The 19,919-nt window shown below is 70.0% G+C and overlaps 1 protein-coding gene across 8 annotated transcripts in view; it reads right to left on the bottom strand.

Moving 5' to 3' along the window:
• Nucleotides 1–19,919, bottom strand: part of SHANK2 (SH3 and multiple ankyrin repeat domains 2) — a 178,489-nt gene that overhangs the window by 2,104 nt on the left and 156,466 nt on the right. For 3 of the 8 annotated variants that reach the window (XM_059710659.1, XM_059710664.1, XM_059710666.1), the window contains 7 exons: nucleotides 17,452–17,587; nucleotides 16,528–16,617; nucleotides 15,222–15,242; nucleotides 10,503–10,633; nucleotides 10,085–10,196; nucleotides 9,348–9,368; nucleotides 5,805–8,208 (listed from right to left, as the gene is read on the bottom strand). In XM_059710659.1, the coding sequence (XP_059566642.1) occupies nucleotides 5,805–8,208; nucleotides 9,348–9,368; nucleotides 10,085–10,196; nucleotides 10,503–10,633; nucleotides 15,222–15,242; nucleotides 16,528–16,617; nucleotides 17,452–17,587 (2,915 nt within the window). The remainder of the gene's footprint in view (nucleotides 1–5,804; nucleotides 8,209–9,347; nucleotides 9,369–10,084; nucleotides 10,197–10,502; nucleotides 10,634–15,221; nucleotides 15,243–16,527; nucleotides 16,618–17,451; nucleotides 17,588–19,919) is intronic. The other 5 variants (XM_059710661.1, XM_059710665.1, XM_059710660.1 and 2 more) reach the window with 4 other exon arrangements.

Below are 19,919 nucleotides of genomic sequence, written 5' to 3'. Positions count from 1 at the left end.
TCACACCGCCGACAGGCCTCCAGCTTTGGGGCTGGAAGGACCAGCACAGGGGAGGCCCCGCGGGCTGGCCCTCGTCCGCTCGCGGAAGCCCCACTGCTACTCGGGGGCTCGCAGGGCTGGAGGGGTTTCGGGGTCTGTTCTCTGCCCCAGAAGGACCAAGACCCACGCCGGTCCCAGGCGGGGCCACAGCTCAGAGCAGGGGGCGGGGGCGTGGGACGCCCTTCCCGATGGCCTCCCCGCCCCCTCGGCTCGGGGACACCTGTGGGGGCAGGCTCCCATGTGCCACGGGGACACGGGTGAGCTGACGCTGAATAAAGCCGGTGCCTCGCGGGGCCTTGGGGCAGAGGCGCCGTGTGGAGGGCGACACGCTGCGGGGTCACTCGCTCGGCGAGTGGTGCCTCGGGGGACCGTGCCCGTGCCCCTCAGGGTGACAGCGGGTGGCACCTGCCCGTGGGGCCTCTGGGCCGGAGGATGGTGTCGGCGCCCCGGCTCCCGGACACCCCGGCTCTCCCGGGCCGCGTGGTCAGAGCAGAGAGAGGCCCCGCACGGGGCGGCAGGAGGAGGGACAGGCACACAGAGGCGGGGACACTGCAGGCACTTACTTCGGCTCAGCACGACCCTCTTCTGCCAACACCCATCCCGGGAGCAAATGAAATGACAAAACGCAGAACCGGTTACGGTGAGAGACGCTGTTTCGCGGGGCGCCCGGGCCGGAGGCGTCCATGCCGAGAAGGGCGGCGGGCACCCCCGGGATGGCCCCATCCCATCCCCGGGGCCGCGTGGGCGCGCAGACCACTGTCCGGGAAAATGCTGGAAAGAGCAGCCCCGCAGCGGGCGCCCAGCACGTCTGGTGGACGCTCCACACCGGGGACCAGAGTGGCCCCGCTGCCGGCCGCCCAGCCCTGGCAGAGCCGCTCCAGCTCTGCCGAGCCCGGAGGGGGTGGGGGCTCCCTGGCCGGCGCCTCGCAGCCGCTGGGTTTACTGGGGTTCAGGCGCTGACGTCCCCACTGGGTCGGGGTGGCTGCGCTCACGGTGTTGCTAGGCAATCCCCGGGCTCCTGGGACGCTGCCGATTGAGGACAGACAGACACCCGCTCTGGGCGATCACTCTGTCCTGCCTTTTAAGTCAAACCCCGGTGGGAACACGAGAATTAACACAAAAGCCGAGCGCGAGGGGACACTCGGAGGCGCCTCTCCATCAGCGGCGCCACGCAGGGAGCGAACATCCCCGGGTCCACAGCTCGGCGAGGGCCTAACCGTCCGGCCTCCACGGTGACCGCGCGGGGCGGAGGCGCTGGGCTCCCGCGCGTCTGTCCGCTGTCCCCACGGAGGGAGCTGGGCCCCCCCGGCTGGACGCCGCGGTCCCGGGACTGCAACCGGGCCAAAGGGCACTTGCTCCCCAAGGCACTGCGCCCCCACGGTGGGGCCTGACCAGACCGGAGGGGCACCAAGTCTCCTGCGAGGGGTGTCTGTGCGGATGCAGGCCCCCAGGTGCCCACGGCCTCCGCCCCGAGAGGCCTTCACCCCGCCCCCCCCCCCCCCCCCCCCCGCCTCGGCGGGCGCAGGTGAAGCTCACGCCCCAGATCAGGAGGCTGTGCTCTGACCCGGAGCCAGCGCCGGGCGCAGGTCCCCCTGCGGGACCCTCCCATCCGGCGGAGCAGGAAGGTGCTCGCTTGCGGGGTGAGGGGCCCTGACACCCGGACACGGGCCGTCAAGGGGGACGGACGTGCTCAGGACCAGACGAGCCTCCGGAGGCCTGTCCACGAGGGAGTCAGCAGGCAGGGCGGGGACCAGGTCCCTCAGACCCGGCTCCCCCGCGTCCAGCTTCCTCCCCTGACGTCATGGAACCGGCAGGTGATGGGCCGCGAGCAGCTCCGAGGTCTGCGCTCAGGGGCCAGACGGACCGAGCTCGTTTTGTACAAAAGCTCAAACGGGTTAATTTTAAATGAACGGGCCTCGGGGTTGTACACGGAGCGCGCAGCTGGAGGCTCCGGCCGGGTGGGGGGCCTCAGGGGCAGCGGGACTGGGACCCGCGGGGCACTCCGCGCCCCCACGCCCATCTGCGCCTCCGGACTCCCCGAAAGCGCCGGGGACCGGGAGGGGCTCCTGGGGGGCCCCGTGGCCCCCGGACACGCAGGGGAGGCGGCCTTTCCCCGCCCGCAGCGCGGACACAGGACGCCTGGCGCCCCTCGCAGCCCCAGGGTGGGGGTCCGGATGCGGAGGGCGGGCTCCGGCCCTGGTCCTGCCTGGCCCCCAGGCCCCCGTGCTGCTGCCCTCCGTCCCCTCCGACGTCCTCCCGCCCTGAAGCGCGTCCCGGCCCCCGGGCCCCAGCCCCCCACCCCCACTCCCGCGCTCAGCCCCATCGTCCCGGCTCTGCAGCTCCTGGCGCGCGCGGGTTCGTCCTGACGGGGGTCCCGGCGGCACCCTAGAGTGCTGCCCACGGAGGGCGCGGGGCATCCTGGGAGGGCGAGGGCCGGGCGCGGGGCACGCTGGGAGGCGACCAGTAGCCGCCACAGGACTGGTGACCGGGACCGCCCTCCGAGCCGGCCGCCTCCCCGCGCCCTTCGGCCACAGCCCTCCCTGCCGGGCCCCGGGCGGCCTCTGGGCTGAGCTCCGGGAGGCCGGGCGTGGGAGCCCGGTCAGCGCCTGGGCGCGGGGCACCGGGGCTCGCCTGGGGTGGCCGGGGAGACCAGCCAACTGGAGCCAGCGTCCCCGGCCCGGACCTGGCTCCACGTCCTCGAGGGAGGAGCCGACCGCCGGGCTTCCGGGCTCCGGGCCCGGGAGCGTCCACTCAGGCCGGGGCGGCCGTGCAGGGAGGCGGCCCACGCCCGCTCGGAACCGCCAGGTTCCCGCCGCCGCGCAGTGAGCGAACCGCTGAGCAGCTCCAAGAGCCCCGCCCCGCGATCACAGGGCGATCAGAAACGGGTGACTGCTCAGTCGTCCCCTGGACCTCACTTCCTCCCCCTGGAGCCCCTCCACCCAGTCCCCAGCCCCCGTTTCCCCGGGGCTGCCCACGTTCTTCCTTTCGAAGCATCTGGAAGGAACCAGAAGCATCTGGAAGGAGCCGGAAGCAGCCGGAGCAGGCGACCCCAGGCTGAGGGCAGCGGCCATGTCTGCTCTCCCTGCTGGGCCCCGATGTGCTGGGGGCGACCTGTTTGTAAAAGGGACAAGGCGCCAGGGTGAGGGCAGCTGCCTCTCACGTTTCCTGGCCGCAGCCCGTGTCCACATCGGGCTCTGCCGGGGGAGGTCACCAGTCAGGTGCCCAGTTTAGCCCCGAGAGTCAATGACCTTCCTCCTCATCCTGGGCCTCCAGACCGCCTGGTCAGGTCCAGTTGTGGGCACTGGCCGGAGCTGGCAGGCGTCGGAGGGAGCCCCGCGCTCAGCCGCTCTGGTGGCCACCTGGTGACCAGCCGCCAGGTGACCAGGAGAAGCCCTCCGGCCACTCGCTGGGCTTCAGGCGAGGTCCGCAGCCCCGCCCTCGGCGACCTGTCCGGCAATGGCTGCCCCTCCAGGCGGTCCCTGGGTGGGAGGTCTGGCGCCGTCCTTCCAGCCGAGCCCTGGGCTGAGGCCTCCGCCCTCTGACCTGCAGTCACCGGCCCCGCCTGCCGCGGGCGCCCTGAGCACGATGCCCAGCGTCGGGCGGGCCCTCCCAGAGGCCAGCTGCGGCTCCTGCTGTAGGCGAGCCTGCTTACAGGTGACAGACGGACCAGAGGTGGCGGTCGTGGCCACCGGGAGTCGGTCGGAGGTGGTCCTAGGGCTGCTCTCAGGAAATCAGACAGGACCGGGGACTGCAGGCAGGACCCGACTCCGTGCCGCCCGGAGACCCTCCATGGCTAAGAGCCCGTCCGCCCGGGGGAGGAGCAGAGATGGAGAGAAACCCAGAAGCCCTGGGTAGGCCCTGGACCCCTGCTCCGGGAACTGGCTCAGCCACGGAGCCACCCGGTCCCATCTGCATATCCAAACGTCGCTAATGAGGGAAGCCCGGTCGGTCAGGAAGCCTTTGCCCGAGTCCTGGCTCTGCCTCCTGCTGGCCGCGCACATGGACAAGCCACGCGGCTTCCGTGGCTCCACATCTCCCGGAACAAGGGGTATGGTTTGTGGGGCCACGGGCCCTTCCCAGGCCCCCCCGCCACCCCCCACGGGAACATGGCGGAGGCGTGGTAAGTGCGCTGCGGGGCCCTGGGAGCCTGGCCAGCTCTCCGGTCAAGGAACCGCCAACAAGGAACTGTTGTCGGATGTGAGCGCGGACGGGACTCAGCGGCGTCCTGCTCTCCCGGCCTTGGCGTGAGCACGCTCACTGTGCGTGCGTTCGCTGCCTCCTGTGCTCGTGTAACTGTATCTGGAGAGCCTGCGTGGCGGAGACCGCCAGGCCGTCCGTGCGCCTCAGTCCCACTGAACGCCCTTCGCAGCCAGCCCTCCGGTTATTTCTTTGGAATCAGCCAGTGACACAGGCCTTTCCGGCCCCGGGTGTGGAATAGCGGCCCCTGCGCCCAGCTCCCAGGAAGGTCAGTCCTGTGTGAACGCCCTTTGTGACGCGTGAAACACTTAAAGCGTCTTAATTGCACCTTCACGCTGTAGCCACTAAAGAACTGCTGTTGCATAACGAGAAGGGACTAGCTACACTCGCCGGCTTTTAGGACTTCCTTCCGACTGCTGCATGCATGACAGCTGCAGGTACGTGTGCTCGTCATCCACCAGAGACGGGGACATTAACGTCTCCTCTCCCAGGCGGCACTGCTGGACGGCACTGTTAGCAGCAGGTGTCCCCCCGGGAGGTAGCGGTGTGGGCGAGCTTCCCTCCGCCCAGCCGGCCAGTCCACACGCCCCGAGAGTCCTGGGAGCCATGGAGGAGCTGCCTCACCCCCACCCAGAAGAGCACCGGGAGTTGGGGCGCGTGGCCCGCACCTCCAGACCCAGCGGTGGCGTCATGGCCTTGGCTGTCGGCCTGGAACGCCGCCCAGCAGGGGTGCGAAGAGAGACTGCGTCAGTCAGCGTGATGGACCTGAGCGCACACACCAGCTGGAGAGACAACGCCGCCGCCCAGGGACCGTGAAACAGCGCGTGCCGCGGGGAAGACGGCCGGGAACCTGGAGGACCGACCGGGGCACCGCTCCCCTGAGAAAAACCCGGAAGCTGCAGGCAGCCGAGGGGCTGTTCTGGGGCAGGTGCCTTGGCAGGGCCTGCTGGCCGGGGTGTGGAAAGGACCCCTCGTCCTCTACACCCAGTTCCCACGGCACAACCTTAACCCGCGCGACCCTGTGAGTGGCTGACCGGGACAAGTGGACACTTTGCTTCCACGAGGCCGGCCTGATGGGGGGATGGGCGGGGGGTGCCTTTCACTCTGACTTCCCTGCCCGGCCCCTCCCCAGCCCTCAGCCAGCGAGCGATGGGAGGAGGGAGAGGACCACGCACACGTGTCTGTCCCCCCTTCCCCCCTCCCCCCGCGCCCATCCCCATTCCTGCTGGCACCCCTGCATCCCCGTCAACTCGGTGGGCTTCTGCGAGGCTCCAGGATGGCCTCTGGACGGTCCTGGTGGAGATGTGGACTCGACGGGAGCGAGCAGAGTGCTCGGGAAGCCACGGCGCTGACTTTGGCGGAGCAGGCGCACTGGGTTATGAGCCCGCCATCGGAGCGCCCTCCTGCCAGGAGGGTGGGGTCTGTGCTCGGCCGCATGCGCCCGAGTCCAGGAGAACGAGAGACAGGACACTCAGGCTTCCTGAGCCCTCTTCACACCGCGTCACCTGGATGAGGGCGAGGGAGCCCGGCTGCAGTGCTGCTTCTGTCGGAGCGCCTGTGGGACTTACCTGGGAGCGAGGCCGGCCGGCTTGGTCCCTGTGGGCGCGTCCACGCCTTCGCCCGGCTTGGCCAGTTTCTCTCGGTTCATTTGCTGCAGGATTGAGTTCAACTCGCTGATCACGTTTGCCTTCGGGCCGGAGAGGATGGGGCTTCTGACCTCCGAGACGTCACCCCACAACTTGGAGGTCCTTGGCTGGATCCCCTTCACGGCCCCGGGCTGGACCCCGCCGGGTGGCGGTGGGGGTGCAGGCGGGGGGATGAAGCCGTCCGTGTCCTCTTCCGCCAGCGTGTCCTGGTAAAGCACATTGCTTTTGTGGGCGACGGGCTTCACTTTGGGCTTGGGAGGGACGGGGGGCTTGTCCAGCACAAACGCCTGCCCGTCTGCGTAGACCGTGCAGGTGTCCACGCTCTCGCCACCCTCGGAGGACAGCGTGGAGATGCTGGACACGGTGGAGACGGTGCTGGTGGTCTCGAGGGGGTGGTCGCTGCCGCTGCGGCTGTCGGCCTCCTCGATGCCCGAGTCCGTGACTGTGTCAAAGCTCTCAGGGGGCGGCAGGAGCGGGGCCGGCAGGCAGTTGGGGAGGCCGGCCAGCATCTTGCCGTCGGCAGAGCTGGTGGGTTGGCTGGGGTTCGACGCAGGGGACGGGGAGGTGTCGTTTCTGTCCTGCTGGGCCAAGCCCGTGAGGGCGGGGACAGAAGCGATGCGGTCGTCGGGGATGTCAAAACTATTGGCAAACTCCAGGGGGGGTGGCAATGGCTCTGTGAAAGCAAAGTCCTCGTCCAGGTCCACGGACGCCAACGGCGGGGGAGGGATGCGGAATGGCAAGATCACCGCCTCCTCCAGGGAGCCCGCCGCCACCATGGTCCTGCCGGGCGTGGTGGCCGCGGGCTCGGGGCCGGCGGCGATCTGTAAAGCACCTTCGGTTTCGGGAACACCTTCTGGCACCGCAGGCAGCGCGTGGCCCGGCGTGGCTTCTGCGTCGGCGTTCTCATCCCCTTCCTCCAGGCAGCCACCAGGCGTGGCGGCGTCCACCGTGTGGACCATGAGCAGGCCGGCCGACTTCTGCTGGGACATGTCCATGATGTCGATCAGCATGTTCTTCCGGTCCTCGCCCTTGAGGTCCCTGCCCAGGCCGCTCTCGTACTTGTTCTCGGTCTCCTGCCGCCGCAGGGGCCCGCGCGCGCCCTGCCTGGTGGCCGTGGGGAGGCCGGCCTCCATGCTGGGCCGCATTTTGGTATCGATATAGAGAGGTTTGTTGAGGTCGGCCTTGGGGGCCTCCCCCTTGGGGCCCTGCTGGGCCTCCTTCATGGCTCGGTCCCTCGCGGAAAGTGCCAGGGCCAGCGGAGAGCTGGGGTCCAGCAGCCTCCCCGTGAGCGGGTGCACGTAGTTATCGGGGCTCGCGGCACCGCCGCCCTTGGGGGGCCCCACGGGGCTGCCCTCGGGACCCTTGGCTTTGGACATGTTCGGCGGCCTTCCGGCCTCACCCTGAGCTCTGGCCTCACCGCCACCCACCAAATGGCTCTCGGGCTCCCTGGGCGCCGCCCCTGGCGTGGTGGGCAACGCCAGCTGCTCGGCGCCCTCCTCTTCGCCGAAACTACCCTCGGGGAACGCGGGGGGCTGCACCCGGGGGGCGGGTGGCCCCAGACCCACGTCCTCGTCCCCCAGGTCCGTGGACAGGAAGGCGGGTGAGTTCCTCCTGGCTTCCAGCCGCTTCTCCCGGTCCCGCACCGCCCCGGCGATGGCAGCGGCGAAGGGGCTGCTGACGGCCAGGCCGTCGTCCGGCCGCAGCTGGCCCGGCGGCTCGGGGACCTGGGGGTCGGTCTCCACGCTGCTGCCCTGGCTGCTCTTGCCGCTGCTGCTGGTGGAGGGCTCCTTGACGATGATGGTGGGGATGGGGATGGAGCAGGTCTTCTCGGGGCTGTCCTCCACGTTGGACTGCTTCACCAGCGTGCCCTTGCGCCGCGCGGGCTTGGCCGGCACGTACACCGCCTTGCTGGCGATCCTGCCCACCTCCGAGTACGGGTTCTCGGGCATCTGTCCCCGCCGGCCGCGGGCGCCGGCCTGGGCGGCGGGGGTGCGGCCATAGAGGTCGTCAGAGTCCAGCGAGTAGCGGTCCAGCTCCCGGCGGTAGAACAGCCCCTTCTCCCGCATCACGGCGGCCACCGTGTCCGAGCGCGTGGCCGGCGGCACCTTGGCCGCGGGGTTCTGGTTGAAGGCGGGCTTGATGGTGCCGTAGACCCTGGGTGTCGGGGACTTGGGGCAGTTGTAGGTGGTGGGGGAGGGGGGCGGTGGGGACGGGGGCACGGACTGCGGGGGCGGGGGGATGTCCTCGGACGTGTCCGGCATGGACAGGCTCCTGGTGAACTTCAGCATCGGAGGGGCCAGGAACTGCCGCTCCTCCTCCGTTATTCCTGCGGGAGAAGGCGGGGTCAGTGGGAGGTCGCGGCAGCCACGCCGCCCACCGTCACAGAACACACACAGCACAGCGCACATGCCGAGGGGACGTGGCCCATCTGAGCCCAACAAGTAAAATGAAAGTAAAATAAAAAGACGAGGAGGGTGCTGAGTGCGTGCTGCTGAGGTTCCGTTTCTGCCCAGAGCTGGGCACCTGGGCCCCTCGGGCGGGACCGTAAGCCTTCATGCGTGTGCGTGTGGTGTGTCAGCACGTGGCGGGGGCGGGGCTGAGCTGGATCGGGAGTTGGCCAGGGCCCCTGGGTTTGTGTAGGGTCTTGGGCTGAGGTGGCCTCCCGGCCCGTCTGAAACTAGGGCAGAGGCGCCATGCGGAGGGGATGGGGAGCGCTAGCGCCGCCCTCGTGGCTGTGCAGCGCCCTCACCCGCGTGGCCCTGGGACGGTCCTGTCCGTGTGGCAGGAGCCGGTGTCCTGGGCCATTCACGGGCTTGAGGGCCTTGGGGCTCCCTGGGCCTCATAGGACGCAGGGATTTGTGAATGGAGGGAGCCGGGCCCCCTGGGCTGTGCTGAGGGTGCGGTGCTTCCCACAACCATGACCGGCCAGGGTCAGCGCTCGGCTGACGTGGCACAAAGTCAGCTCGTGTTCTGGGGCGTGACTAGCGACCCAGGGGCGTTGGACCTGCTGAGGGCGTGCACGGTGCGGACAGCGTCCCCGCCTTGTGGTCCCGACAGCGTGTGTGTGTGCGTGCATGTGTGTGCGCGCGCGTGCGTGTGTGCCGCCCGTGTGGGACTCTCAGACGGTCCCACAGTCGGAGCTATGAGAACGACAACAGAACGCACTCCAGGAGGCGGGAGCCACGCTCACACATGGACGCCGACAGACGTGAGGTCACGTGTGTCACGGAGCATGCAGGGTTCAGGTGACAGAATGGATCACTTCAAACGACAACGACTCCCAGAGCAAAGGACAGGCACGCGTCCAGGGCGTTGCCCTCGGTAAGGGTATTCCAAATCCCAGCACTCCCTGCGAGGCCGGGGCGCGGGCGGCCGGGCCCGACGAGCCGCTCCCAGGAGTGGGATTGGGAACACGCCTTACAGAGCTACCGGGCACGTGCCAGGCACAGAGGCCGGCGCACTGACCTGACAGAAACAGTCTGCTGTCTGGCGGGAGGAAAGGGTGGTTACCGACCGGCAGCGCCGTGGCCGCGGCGTCAGGGCTGCTCTGCAGCCGAGCCCCCGGGAGGGGAGGCCCGGGAACCGCAGGTGCGGCTGCTACGCCCCAAACTAGGGACGAGGAGGCCGCGCCTGCACCACACGCAGCGCGTGCCATCTCTACGTGGCCAGGCCCGGGTGTCGGGCAGCGCCTGGCCTCTGAGGTTTGCAGGGTGAGGACAGCGCTGGGCTGGCTCACAGGGGACTGTCTGGGGGTCACGGTCACCCTGCCCGGAGCCGTCAGTGGGAATCCGTGTGACGTTAACGAGAGAGTAAGTGGTTTACAACACACATAGGACAGTGCGATTAGAAGTCCAGACCCGACCAGCCACCCTCAGTGTCCACTGGGCCCGCCCCACGAGACGTGGCCGTGGCAGGCAATGCGGGGGCGCAGCAACACAGGCCCCACGCCACCTGTCCAGCCGGCCCTCCCCTGCCTCCGCTTGTGCCCGCCCCCTGCTGGCCTCTCCACCTGCCCACCCCGACCCTCCCCTGCCTTCGCCGTGTGCGCGCCCCACCACCGGCTGCACAGGTAGCCTGGCTTGCAAAGGTGGAGAAGCCCCCTGGACTTCGCGTCCAGCGGGTGGGGCTGGGGGCCGCCCTTTAGGGGGCAGGGGGCCTAAGAGTGGCCAGGGCACCCCTGTGGGTGCGGCCACACTTCTTACCTATTGACTTCTGCCTTCGCATCGTACCTCGAGGGAGGCCCAGGAGGGGGCCCTTCGGGCTCCCGGGCACGGTGGGCGTCATCACGGCGATGCCCTGGCGTTCGTACACGGACTGCAAACCAGAAGCGACACAGGGGAGATGCGCCAGGCCAGCCTCACCCCCGCGGCAGGCCTAGCGGTGCCAGGGAAGCCTGGGCAGACGGCCACCCCCATGTCCAGCTGAGGCCCGAGCGCTGGCTGGTGCTCTGTGCCCAGAGGACAGCGTGGCCCGAGGCCTGGGGGGGAGCGGCCTCCTGCTGGGAGGCCGGGGCTGGGCTCCGGGTCTGGCCAGTGCGGAGACGTGACCCGAAGCTGTGAGGATGGCCCCGCCGGGTGCTGCCCGAGGCCCGCCCACTCCCGCCACTGAACCGCCACTCACGTTCACGTCGGAGACGGACGGGAAGCACCGGCTGGAGGGCCGCTGCTTGATGGTGGCCACGCGGGACTCCACGGCCACGCTGTCCACGGCGCGGGAGGGCTTGGCGGCGGGCACGATCTCCTCGGGCTTATCTGCAGCGGGAACAGACGGGCGCGGGCGTCAGAGGCCGAAGCCCCGAAGCACAGCCAGGGGCTCAGAACGAGGCCAGCGCCTCCGCGTTTACCCAGCAACCGACTGCTCGGCCTCCCAGTCGCGCAGAGACCGCCCCACACGGCACAGCGCCAGGACCCGTCCCCCGCCCGCGTGGTGGGGGGGGAGGGTGGCGCACGCGGAAAAGACGGAAGACCCGCAGCAGCCCATCCCTGGAGCCTGGCGCCCCAAGGGCCCATCCCCGGCGTCGCTCACGCTCGGGCCCCCGATTCCGACGCCGGTGCCCACCCTGGGGCTTGGTCAGTGCAGAGGTGCGGCTCCTTCGTGACCCAGTGTGGCTGCGGGCCTAGGACCCAGCACCGGGCTGGAGCCGCGGGCAGCGTGGGCCTGAGGGGCCGGGCGGACGCAGCAGCCACGGGGGAGCCTCTGACGCCCCCGCCTGCACCACGGGGAACCCCTCCCCCGTAGTCCACAGTTCCCTGCGTGTGAGCAGAGCCGGGTGTAGCCATTACTCATCCTTACAAACGAAGGAGACGTTTGCGAAGCTGAAATGCAGCACATGAGAGCTGTCAGGACCTGATGCGCATCCCCGAGCTGGCCACACGCGTGTCTGGGCTCAGACTCCCGGTCTGATGGGGGCCGCACCACACAGGAGCCCAGCTCGCCGAGACCCACAGATGCGTCTGCCACGGGGCCCCACACGCGCCCAGCACCCAGCGCCCTTCAGTCCGGGGCTGCGGCCACACGAGCTGGGGGTGGAGTGTCCCACGTGGGACCCCTCGAGGCACAGCACCCCACCCCCGCCTCCGATCACTCTGCCTCCAGCCCGAGGGCTTCTCCGAGGCCGTGCTGCCCGCTCCAGGGCCTGTGGCTCCCCACGAAGCTCGGGTCATCGAAGAGGCTGGACCCCCAGCTGGGAGGCTGGTGTGAGGGGCAGGGAGCAGCTGGGAGCCGGGCACCCTCCCCGGGTCTGGGCCCACGGCACCCCAGCTAGGCACTGTCCTCAGCCCCTCTCCCCTCCTGCCCGCCCGGCGTCCCATCCACACCCTGCGGCCACGCTCCCCCTCCCTCGGCCCTTCCCTGGGTCTCCCCCACGCAGCCGTGCCCCAGCCCCAGCCCAGGCGTCTGCCTCCTCCATGAAGCCTTGCCTGCAGGTCAGGGCCGGTCCCTTCGCTGTGGGATTTAACCTGTTTCCTTGAAGGCTTCTCCCCGCCCGGGGGTTGCAGGGCCTCACGACTGTGACCACACGCGGCCGGTCCCCTCGGCTTCCCGTGACCACACGCGGCCAGTCCCCTCAGCTGCCCGTGACCACACGCGGCCGGTCCCCTCGGCTTCCCGTGACCACATGCGGCCGGTCCCCTCGGCTACCCGTGACCACACGCGGCCGGTCCCCTCAGCTGCCCGTGACCACACGCGGCCGGTCCCCTCGGCTTCCCGTGACCACACGCGGCCGGTCCCCTCGGCTTCCCGTGACCACACGCGGCCGGTCCCCTCAGCTGCCCGTGACCACACGCGGCCGGTCCCCTCGGCTTCCCGTGACCACACGCGGCCGGTCCCCTCGGCTACCCGTGACCACACGAGGCCGGTCCCCTCGGCTACCCGTGACCACACGCGGCCGGTCCCCTCGGCTTCCCGTGACCACACGCGGCCGGTCCCCTCGGCTTCCCGTGACCACACGCGGCCGGTCCCCTCGGCTTCCCGTGACCACACGAGGCCGGTCCCCTCGGCTTCCCGTGACCACACGCGGCCGGACCCCTCGGCTTCCCGTGACCACACGCGGCCGGACCCCTCGGCTTCCCGTGACCACACGCGGCCGGACCCCTCGGCTTCCCGTGACCACACGCGGCCGGACCCCTCGGCTTCCTGTGACCACACGGGCCTGGGGGTTGCAGGGCCTCGCTACTGTGACCACACGCGGCCGGTCCCCTCAGCTGCCCGTGACCACATGCGGCCGGTCCCCTCAGCTGCCCGTGACCACATGCGGCCGGTCCCCTCAGCTGCCCGTGACCACATGCGGCCGGTCCCCTCAGCTGCCCGTGACCACACGCGGCCGGTCCCCTCAGCTGCCCGTGACCACACGCGGCCGGTCCCCTCAGCTGCCCGTGACCACACGCGGCAGGTCCCCTCAGCTACTGTGACCACACGCGGCCGGTCCCCTCAGCTGCCCGTGACCACACGCGGCCGGTCCCCTCAGCTGCCCGTGACCACACGCGGCCGGTCCCCTCAGCTGCCCGTGACCACACGCGGCAGGTCCCCTCAGCTACTGTGACCACACGCGGCCGGTCCCCTCAGCTGCCCGTGACCACACGCGGCAGGTCCCCTCAGCTACTGTGACCACACGCGGCCGGTCCCCTCAGCTACTGTGACCACACGCGGCCGGTACCCTCGCGGCAGTGGCTCTCCGCGCTTGGAAACCCGCTTGGGGAGCCAGTAGAAGCCGGGCCTCTCCGTGGCCATCGGCCTCACGCAGGCTGTTCTCTGAGGACAGAGTCGCGCCCCCCTCACCCCCCCACCCGGCACCGGGTGCTGGTTCCCAGGTGCCCCCAGGCCTCAGGCCCGGTCTCATTCTTGGCCGCAGCGGGCAGCTCCCCCAGGCTCTCCTGGAACTCCACACCCAGGGGACGCCCAGTCCGGACAGCGAGAGCCCAGCCACACCCCGGGCGGCGTGGCGTCGGGCCGCTCTGCTGTGTGGTGGCCGCGGCCGGGCCCCCAGGGGGTGAGGGCCGGCCCCGGGTCCGTCCTGTGACCGAGAGTCCAGCAGCCAGGTCTTCCTTTCCAGCCGGGCCCCCGGTCGGGCCTTTGCATTGAACCTCCCGGCTGGTGGTGAGCGCCCGCCCCGCCCCAGCACGCCGAGGCCCGCGGCCCACAGTCCCACCTCTGGTGTTGGACCCCGGGCCTGCGCAGGCACCCCCAAACACCTCCAGCGACGGGCGTGCCCCATGGGGCTCACCTTCCGGGAGCCAGGCCACGGAGGGCGTGGGGGTGGCTCCCACTCTGCAGGGAGGACCCTGGAGCCTGAGGCTCAAGCTCCTGCAGGGGGGACCTGGGGCCAGGTAGGGGCTGGGGCTCAGGTGGGGGTCACCATCCTTTGCGCCACACCCCGGCTGGGGTGCCGCGCCCTGGGGAGCAGCGGGAAACGAGGCTGCCGTGGGGGGGCACCCAGTCCAGCGGTGAGGGAGCAGGAGTGGGCTTGGGCTGTGGCTGAAGGTGCGCCCTAAGCTGTGCCACCTGGGGGTGGGCCACCTCGTCTCGGTTCAGACCCAGGTGGGGAACGTCCCCGACGTCCGGCCACCGGCCACAGGAGGCCCTTGGGATCACGTGGTCGCCGGCCAAGGCCTTGGGGAGTTAGGTACACGTGTGGCCGCCGGAGCTGCGAGGCCCGGCAGGGACCAGGCTCCCACCCTGGCCTGGCCCTCGTCCCGCCCCATGGTCCTGTGACCCAGAGCACCGGTTCCCTCCTCGGGGCTTGTGGGGGCACCGCGCCCCTCCCCCCGGGCCTGGGTGCCCTCCGGCGGCTGCCACACCGGGAGCCTGGGCCTGAGGCTCAGCCTACGCCGAGGGCTCGTCCCCGGACACGAGGCTTGAGGACCACGCGAGCCGTGGGCCTGCTCCCGTCCCGGGTGAGGGCGGGCCACGGCTGCACTAAGGGGAGCCGGGGCTGGGGACGGGTGGGGACGGGTGGGGGATGCATGCAGCCCCGCGGCCGGAAAGGGAAGCCCATTGAAAAGAGCCCGGGCGGGTGTTCACGCACACGCTCCGCAGTCCCCACGTCCGGGAGACACGCGGGACGCCCGCTGCTCACGGACACACTTCCTGGCGGGGACAGCGCCCCCGGGGGAGGGCCGGCGTCCAGCGCAGCTGGTCCGCACACGTCCTGGTCCTGCCTTCACCGGGCCCCCCACCTGGGCGGGCGGGCCCTCCCTGAGACAGGCCCCCTGAGTGCCGTGCTGACTTGATGCTGCTTCTTCCCACTGTTGGGGTGTTGTCTCTGGCAACCAGGTGAGAACACCCCAGATGTGGGTGCTGCCCAGGGAGGGGCCTGCTGTCGGGGCTCACGGCGGCCCGACCTCCCCCGACGCAGCCCTGGGGCGGGGCAGGCAGAGGCTCCGCCCTACGCCCCCTGATCCGACCCCCCAGCTCAAGGACAGTTTCCTGTGCATGCAGAGCAGGCTGCTGAAGAGCGGGGACTTCCTGGGAGCTAAAGGGGGGCCGCCCCCCAGGGCAAAGGGGCCCGGCGGCTGGGCTCCAGCCCCATCTGTGGGCCAAGGCCCCACGTGCCTGCGCCTGAGCCGCAGGCTCCCACCGCGGGGATGAAGACAGCTCGGGGGACGGGGAACACGTCGGGGACCACAGACGGGACAAGCGAAGCAGACAGGACAGACGGGAGGGCGACGGTCCCAGGCGGGTCCCGCGGGAGCCGGCACAGGGAGATGACAGCACAGGCCACCGCACACGCGAGACGCCAGCCAACGCCACGCCAATGCCACGCCAACGCCACACCAATGCCACAGAGGGTCTCCTTCCACGGGGGTGGGTGGGGCCGGAAACAGACAGGGGCCGTCCCCTTACCCTTCTTCTTCCGGACCGAGGCTTGCAAACAGAAAGGGGGCGTGAGTCCCGTGGGGCAGCGCTCGCCGGGCCCAGGGATGGGATCCCCCCAACCCGACCGGCCAGACAGGACCCGACAGGGACTCCAGGGGGCGGACCCAGCACCTACCCTCCCCCAAGCCCCTCCCGCCCCCGCCCCATGGAGCGCTCCGCCAGGGCCAGTGCGGGGAGAAGGGTGACCCCCGACCACACGGGACACCCCAGGTCCCCGCTGGGGAGAGGCCCAAGGGTGGTGAGCCCCACTGGTCCAGCCGCCCCCAAGTCCCCCTTTAAGGGGGAGCTGCCTGCTGGTCCCTCTCGGGGGGGGGTGACCCCCACAGGCCCTCGGGGGGCTGGTGCGTCAGAGGAGACAGGCCGTCGTTCACACGGTCACCCCACTGGGTGCCACACGGGGACAGCGGCTGTTTCTGGGGAGTCTTGTCTGATGGACGGGGTGGGGAGGGGCCTTCAGGGAAGCGCTGGCTCTGGGCGAGGTGGTGGGTGCCAGCAGGCTCGCTCCTTCCTGGAACACGGGGGCGTGAGGGGTGCGGCCGTGCCCCCCACGGACGAGGTGGCTGAGACCCTCCCAGGGGCGCTGCCTGGAGGTGAGGGAGGAGGGACAAGTCCCCCCCGGAGGCAGGGACCAGGGGAGCGAGCCCCAGGCAGATGCTGGCTGGGTGCTCAGACTCCCACCCCTGGCCGGGCTCAGGGCACCCGCCCTCCCTCCGCCACCTCTTCCCTCTCAGCAGAGCGAGCACCTCCCCCGCCCACCACCTGTGGGGGTCACGTCACTGTCCTCCTCGCCAAGGTGTCCCGGGCTGCGTGGCGATGCCCCAGCAGGACTGGCATCTACCAGCCCCAGGGCGCCCGCGACTCAGCGGTCAGCACCGTCCGCCCGGCCCAGGGCCACGCTGCTCTGCGCACCTTCCCGCCTGGTGACAGGCCTCTGACGCAGGTGCCAGGGGCTCCCTAAACCCGGTGGCAGCGCACCCGGAGGCCACCCCACCGCCACCTACAGGGACCCCCCAGGGCGGAGCTGCTGGTGGGAGCCCTGCCTGGAGGGCCTGCGGGCTTCGGGCGGACATGGTGGGCAGCTTACCTTTATCCACTGGCGAGAGGCCCAAAAATTCAAAACAAAACAACGTTAGACGAGCCAAGAAGAGGCACAACTAGCGACCCCACCCCGAAGCCGGCAGGCACGTTGGAGACGCCAGCATGGGGCAGGGCGGGGGCAAGCCAGCGAGCACAGGGCCATGCGGGCGGGCGGGCGCGGGGCGGGGCGCCCGACGGCGCTTACCGAGCTCCTCCAGCTCCGAGGTCATGGACTTGGAGCGCAGCGTGAGGGCCGTGGTCGGAGCACGCTTGGGAGGCGGGGGTGCTGGGGGGCGGACAGGAGAGACCGAGGCGTGAGAGCCACCCGGGCGGGCGGCGAGGCTGCCACCCCACCTGCCTTCCGGACCCACCGGGAGGTGGCTGCCCAGCCTCGGTCTCCCTCTGAAATCATCGAGGCCACTCCCCGCCCCTCTGCACTCGCCCCAGCAGCCCGGGCACTCGGGGCCCTGCCCTCCTGTCGGTGTGGGCCCGGCGGCCGGCTGCCCGGCTGGGATGGGAGGTGCTGTGCCTGCCGGTGACTAAGGGGGCCTGGCGGTTCCGCAGCCTGTGCGCTTGGCTGCCCCCACCAGCCGCTGGGGGTTCTCCTCGTTCCTCCGCAGGGACGGGCCTCAGGGGCGCCCATGCCCCCTCCCAGCCTCCTTTTGAGGAAAGCCTGGGACCTGGCCCCCTGGCGCCCCCCAAGCAGCTCTCCTCACCCCCTCACCCCCACAGGCGCCGCCTCCAGGCAGCCCTCCCTGCTGTGAGGCAGTTCCCTCAGCCCAGGCTCTCGGTGGGGGTGGTGGGAAGTGCAGGGCCGTGGGCAGGACCAGGTGTTTCCAGCTCCTTCCCAGCCAGGGACCTGGGGCTCCCCCTGCCGCCTCCCTCGGGAAAGGGGTGGGCCCGAGTCCCGGGGGGCAGCCAGCTCTGCAAACAGCGGGCCCCGTGGACAGGAGGTTCGACAGGAGCCCAGGCCACCACTGCCCCGGCCAGCTCCACAGTCACCCAGCCTCCCTCCTGGCCGCTCTGCCGGCTCCCGGAGCAGGCGGGACACGGCTGGAGGTGCCCCCTCCCGCGGCCGGGCTCTCGGGGTGACGGCGGGGGAGGCGCGGAGGGCACCCACCTTTCTTCCTGGTGGTGTCGTCGGGGTCGAGGATCCTGGTGACCGTGACCACCTTGAGGACCAGGTGGTTCCCTCCCTGGCGGATCATGTTCACCACCTGCCGGTGCCCGACCTTCACCACGTTCTCGCTGTTCACCTGCGGGGACACGGCAGCGGCTGTGAGAGGAGCGGCCTGAGGCGGGACGGGCTGCCCTGCTGTGTCGGAACCAGAGGTGCTCTCGGGGGGACACGGGGCGGGGGAGCGGTTAGGGGCGGGGAGCCAGGGCCGGTTCCTCTGGCCAGCGCCCTCCCCCCGGCAGCGCCCACCAGGCTCTCTGATCCGTGCTGAGGCGCTCACGGGGCCGCCGGGAGCCGTTTCCTGGCTGCCGGGGCACGGAAGGCCCGAGACGCACGTGGTGCCACGCTCTGCGTTTTCATGGCTCAGAGCAGACAGGACACATACTTGCTTCCCAGGCATGTTGGGAACACGCATGCCAGGGACACGCCCGCTTCCTCCGACCGCCCTCCCCCCGAGGAAAGCTGGGCTGGGGGGGTTCTGCGTGTATCCACGCCCGTCCCCCCATGGCGAACATGAGTCCCCGTCCCAGCCGCCTCCCTGCCCGTGAAGACACGTGTGCCCGCTGCTCCGGGCAGAATGGCGGCGGCCCGCACAGAGCCCGCCGTCCCCGTGGCCACACCCGTCTTACATCCTCCTCCTGCTTCGCAAAGTAAAGAAGCTTCATGGAGCCCCTCCCCCAAAGCAAGACGTGCCAGCGGGCCGTGTGGGCTCCGTGGACCCGCGGCCTGGGTGCCAGGAGCGCGTGGCAGGACGGGCAGAGGTGCCAAGGGGCATGTGCTCGATGCTTATAAACACCCTCCCACGAGAGGGGCAGGTGAAGGGGCCAGGGGACACCGTGCCCACAGGAACAGACAGGACCAGGACGGGACGCTCAGCTCCACGCTCCTCCCCGCGTGGTGGGGGCGAGCTGCACGCGCTGCGCCCTGCGTGACTCCCCCAGCCTCTCGGCAAACCCAGCCTTCAGCTCAGACGCTCAAAACCGCCCGTGCGGGACGGAAGTTCTCAACCTTGGCTGCACGTTAGAATCACCTGGGAACCTTTAAATCCTGATTTCTGGGCCTGATGTGACTCTAATGTGCAGCCACGGCTGAGAACCACTGGGTGAGATAAAGCGCTCGCGGAGCCTCAGCGCCCAGGCTGGCATCGCGGTCCTCCGTGGGGTCCCGTGCCCCTAGGGAAGCCTGGGCCGGCGACCCTGGCTCGCTGCCTCCAGGGGGCGCTGTGGGCCCCATGCAGCCCTGCGGAACCAGGCAGTTAGGCGCAGGGGGTTCCAGAGAGAACCCTGTTCCAGTTTGGGGTCGAGAGCGGGCCACGCCCTCCACGCGGCGTTCCGGGTGCCGGCTCCGGCCACACGGGGTGAGGGCAGGAACCACGCCGCACCCACCCGGCCCCGGGAGCCAGGTGGACGGAGATGCCAGCCTCCCTCCGCGCAGGCCTGCACTTTCACCCACCCCCTCCTCCGCGGAAACCCTCATTTCAAACGTCCAGCGTGCACTCGGTCTAGAGACAGTTCCACGGCTCGTCACACGCCAGCAGGACCTCCACCGCCCCTCCCGAGACGCAGTCTGCCTGCCCTCCGCGTCCGTCCCGCCTCTCCGAACCCCGGCCTATGGCCACTCGCTTGGTGGTTGAGTTTTGGGAATCGCCTGCGGCCGCCCCACTGTGGGGAGGGGTGAGCTCAGCGCTTCTCGGTGGCCAGGCTGCCACCTGGACCGCGGGCGCTTGGCTGGGCTGTGCTTACAGGGTGTCCAGCAGGGTCCCTGGGTTCTGCCCACTGGGTGCCAGCCACACCCCTCCCCCTCGCACGCGTGACAACGCGGGATCGCCAGGTGTTCTCCGGGAGGTCAGTCGCCAAGTTAGCTTTCTTCCTTCCATCCCCCCCGCCCCCCCCCCTCCCCACTTTCCAGGGCTTTTCTCTTCCAGTTACAGTTATAACTTTAACGAGAGCAACGTTCCGGGTTCTACGTCGCGGCTGAGTAACAGCTCCTCGTAGCTTAACGACAGGATGTGCCGCGGCTCCTGCGCCTTCTCCCGTACACGCCGTGTTCTCTGGAGTGAGGTAATTTGTTTATTGGTTTAATTTTCTACGCGCTTAACAAATTCAAATCCAAACGCTTCCCGGCTATGTCAATCTCTTCTCCAAATCTTTAACTACACTGGGTATGTGGCTGTCTTCTTTACTAAAGAAATCCTCACCCGAGGGTACGTCTATTGAGTTAGAGAGAGAGAGAGAGAGAGAGAGAGAGAGAGAGAGAGAGAGAGAGGAAGGGAGAGAGAGAGAGAGGAAGGGAGGGAGAGGAACATCAGTCGGCTGGCTCCTGCACGCACCCTGGCAGGGGATCGCCCACAGCCTGGGCGTGCGCCCCGACCGACCGGGCACTGAACCTGCCCCTTTGGTGAACGGGACGCG

Source organism: Myotis daubentonii, chromosome 9, assembly GCF_963259705.1.
Source record: "Myotis daubentonii chromosome 9, mMyoDau2.1, whole genome shotgun sequence".
NCBI lineage: Eukaryota > Metazoa > Chordata > Mammalia > Chiroptera > Vespertilionidae > Myotis > Myotis daubentonii.
The sequence above is the reverse complement of the archived record's forward strand: the minus strand, read 5'-3'. Positions and strand labels throughout refer to the sequence as shown.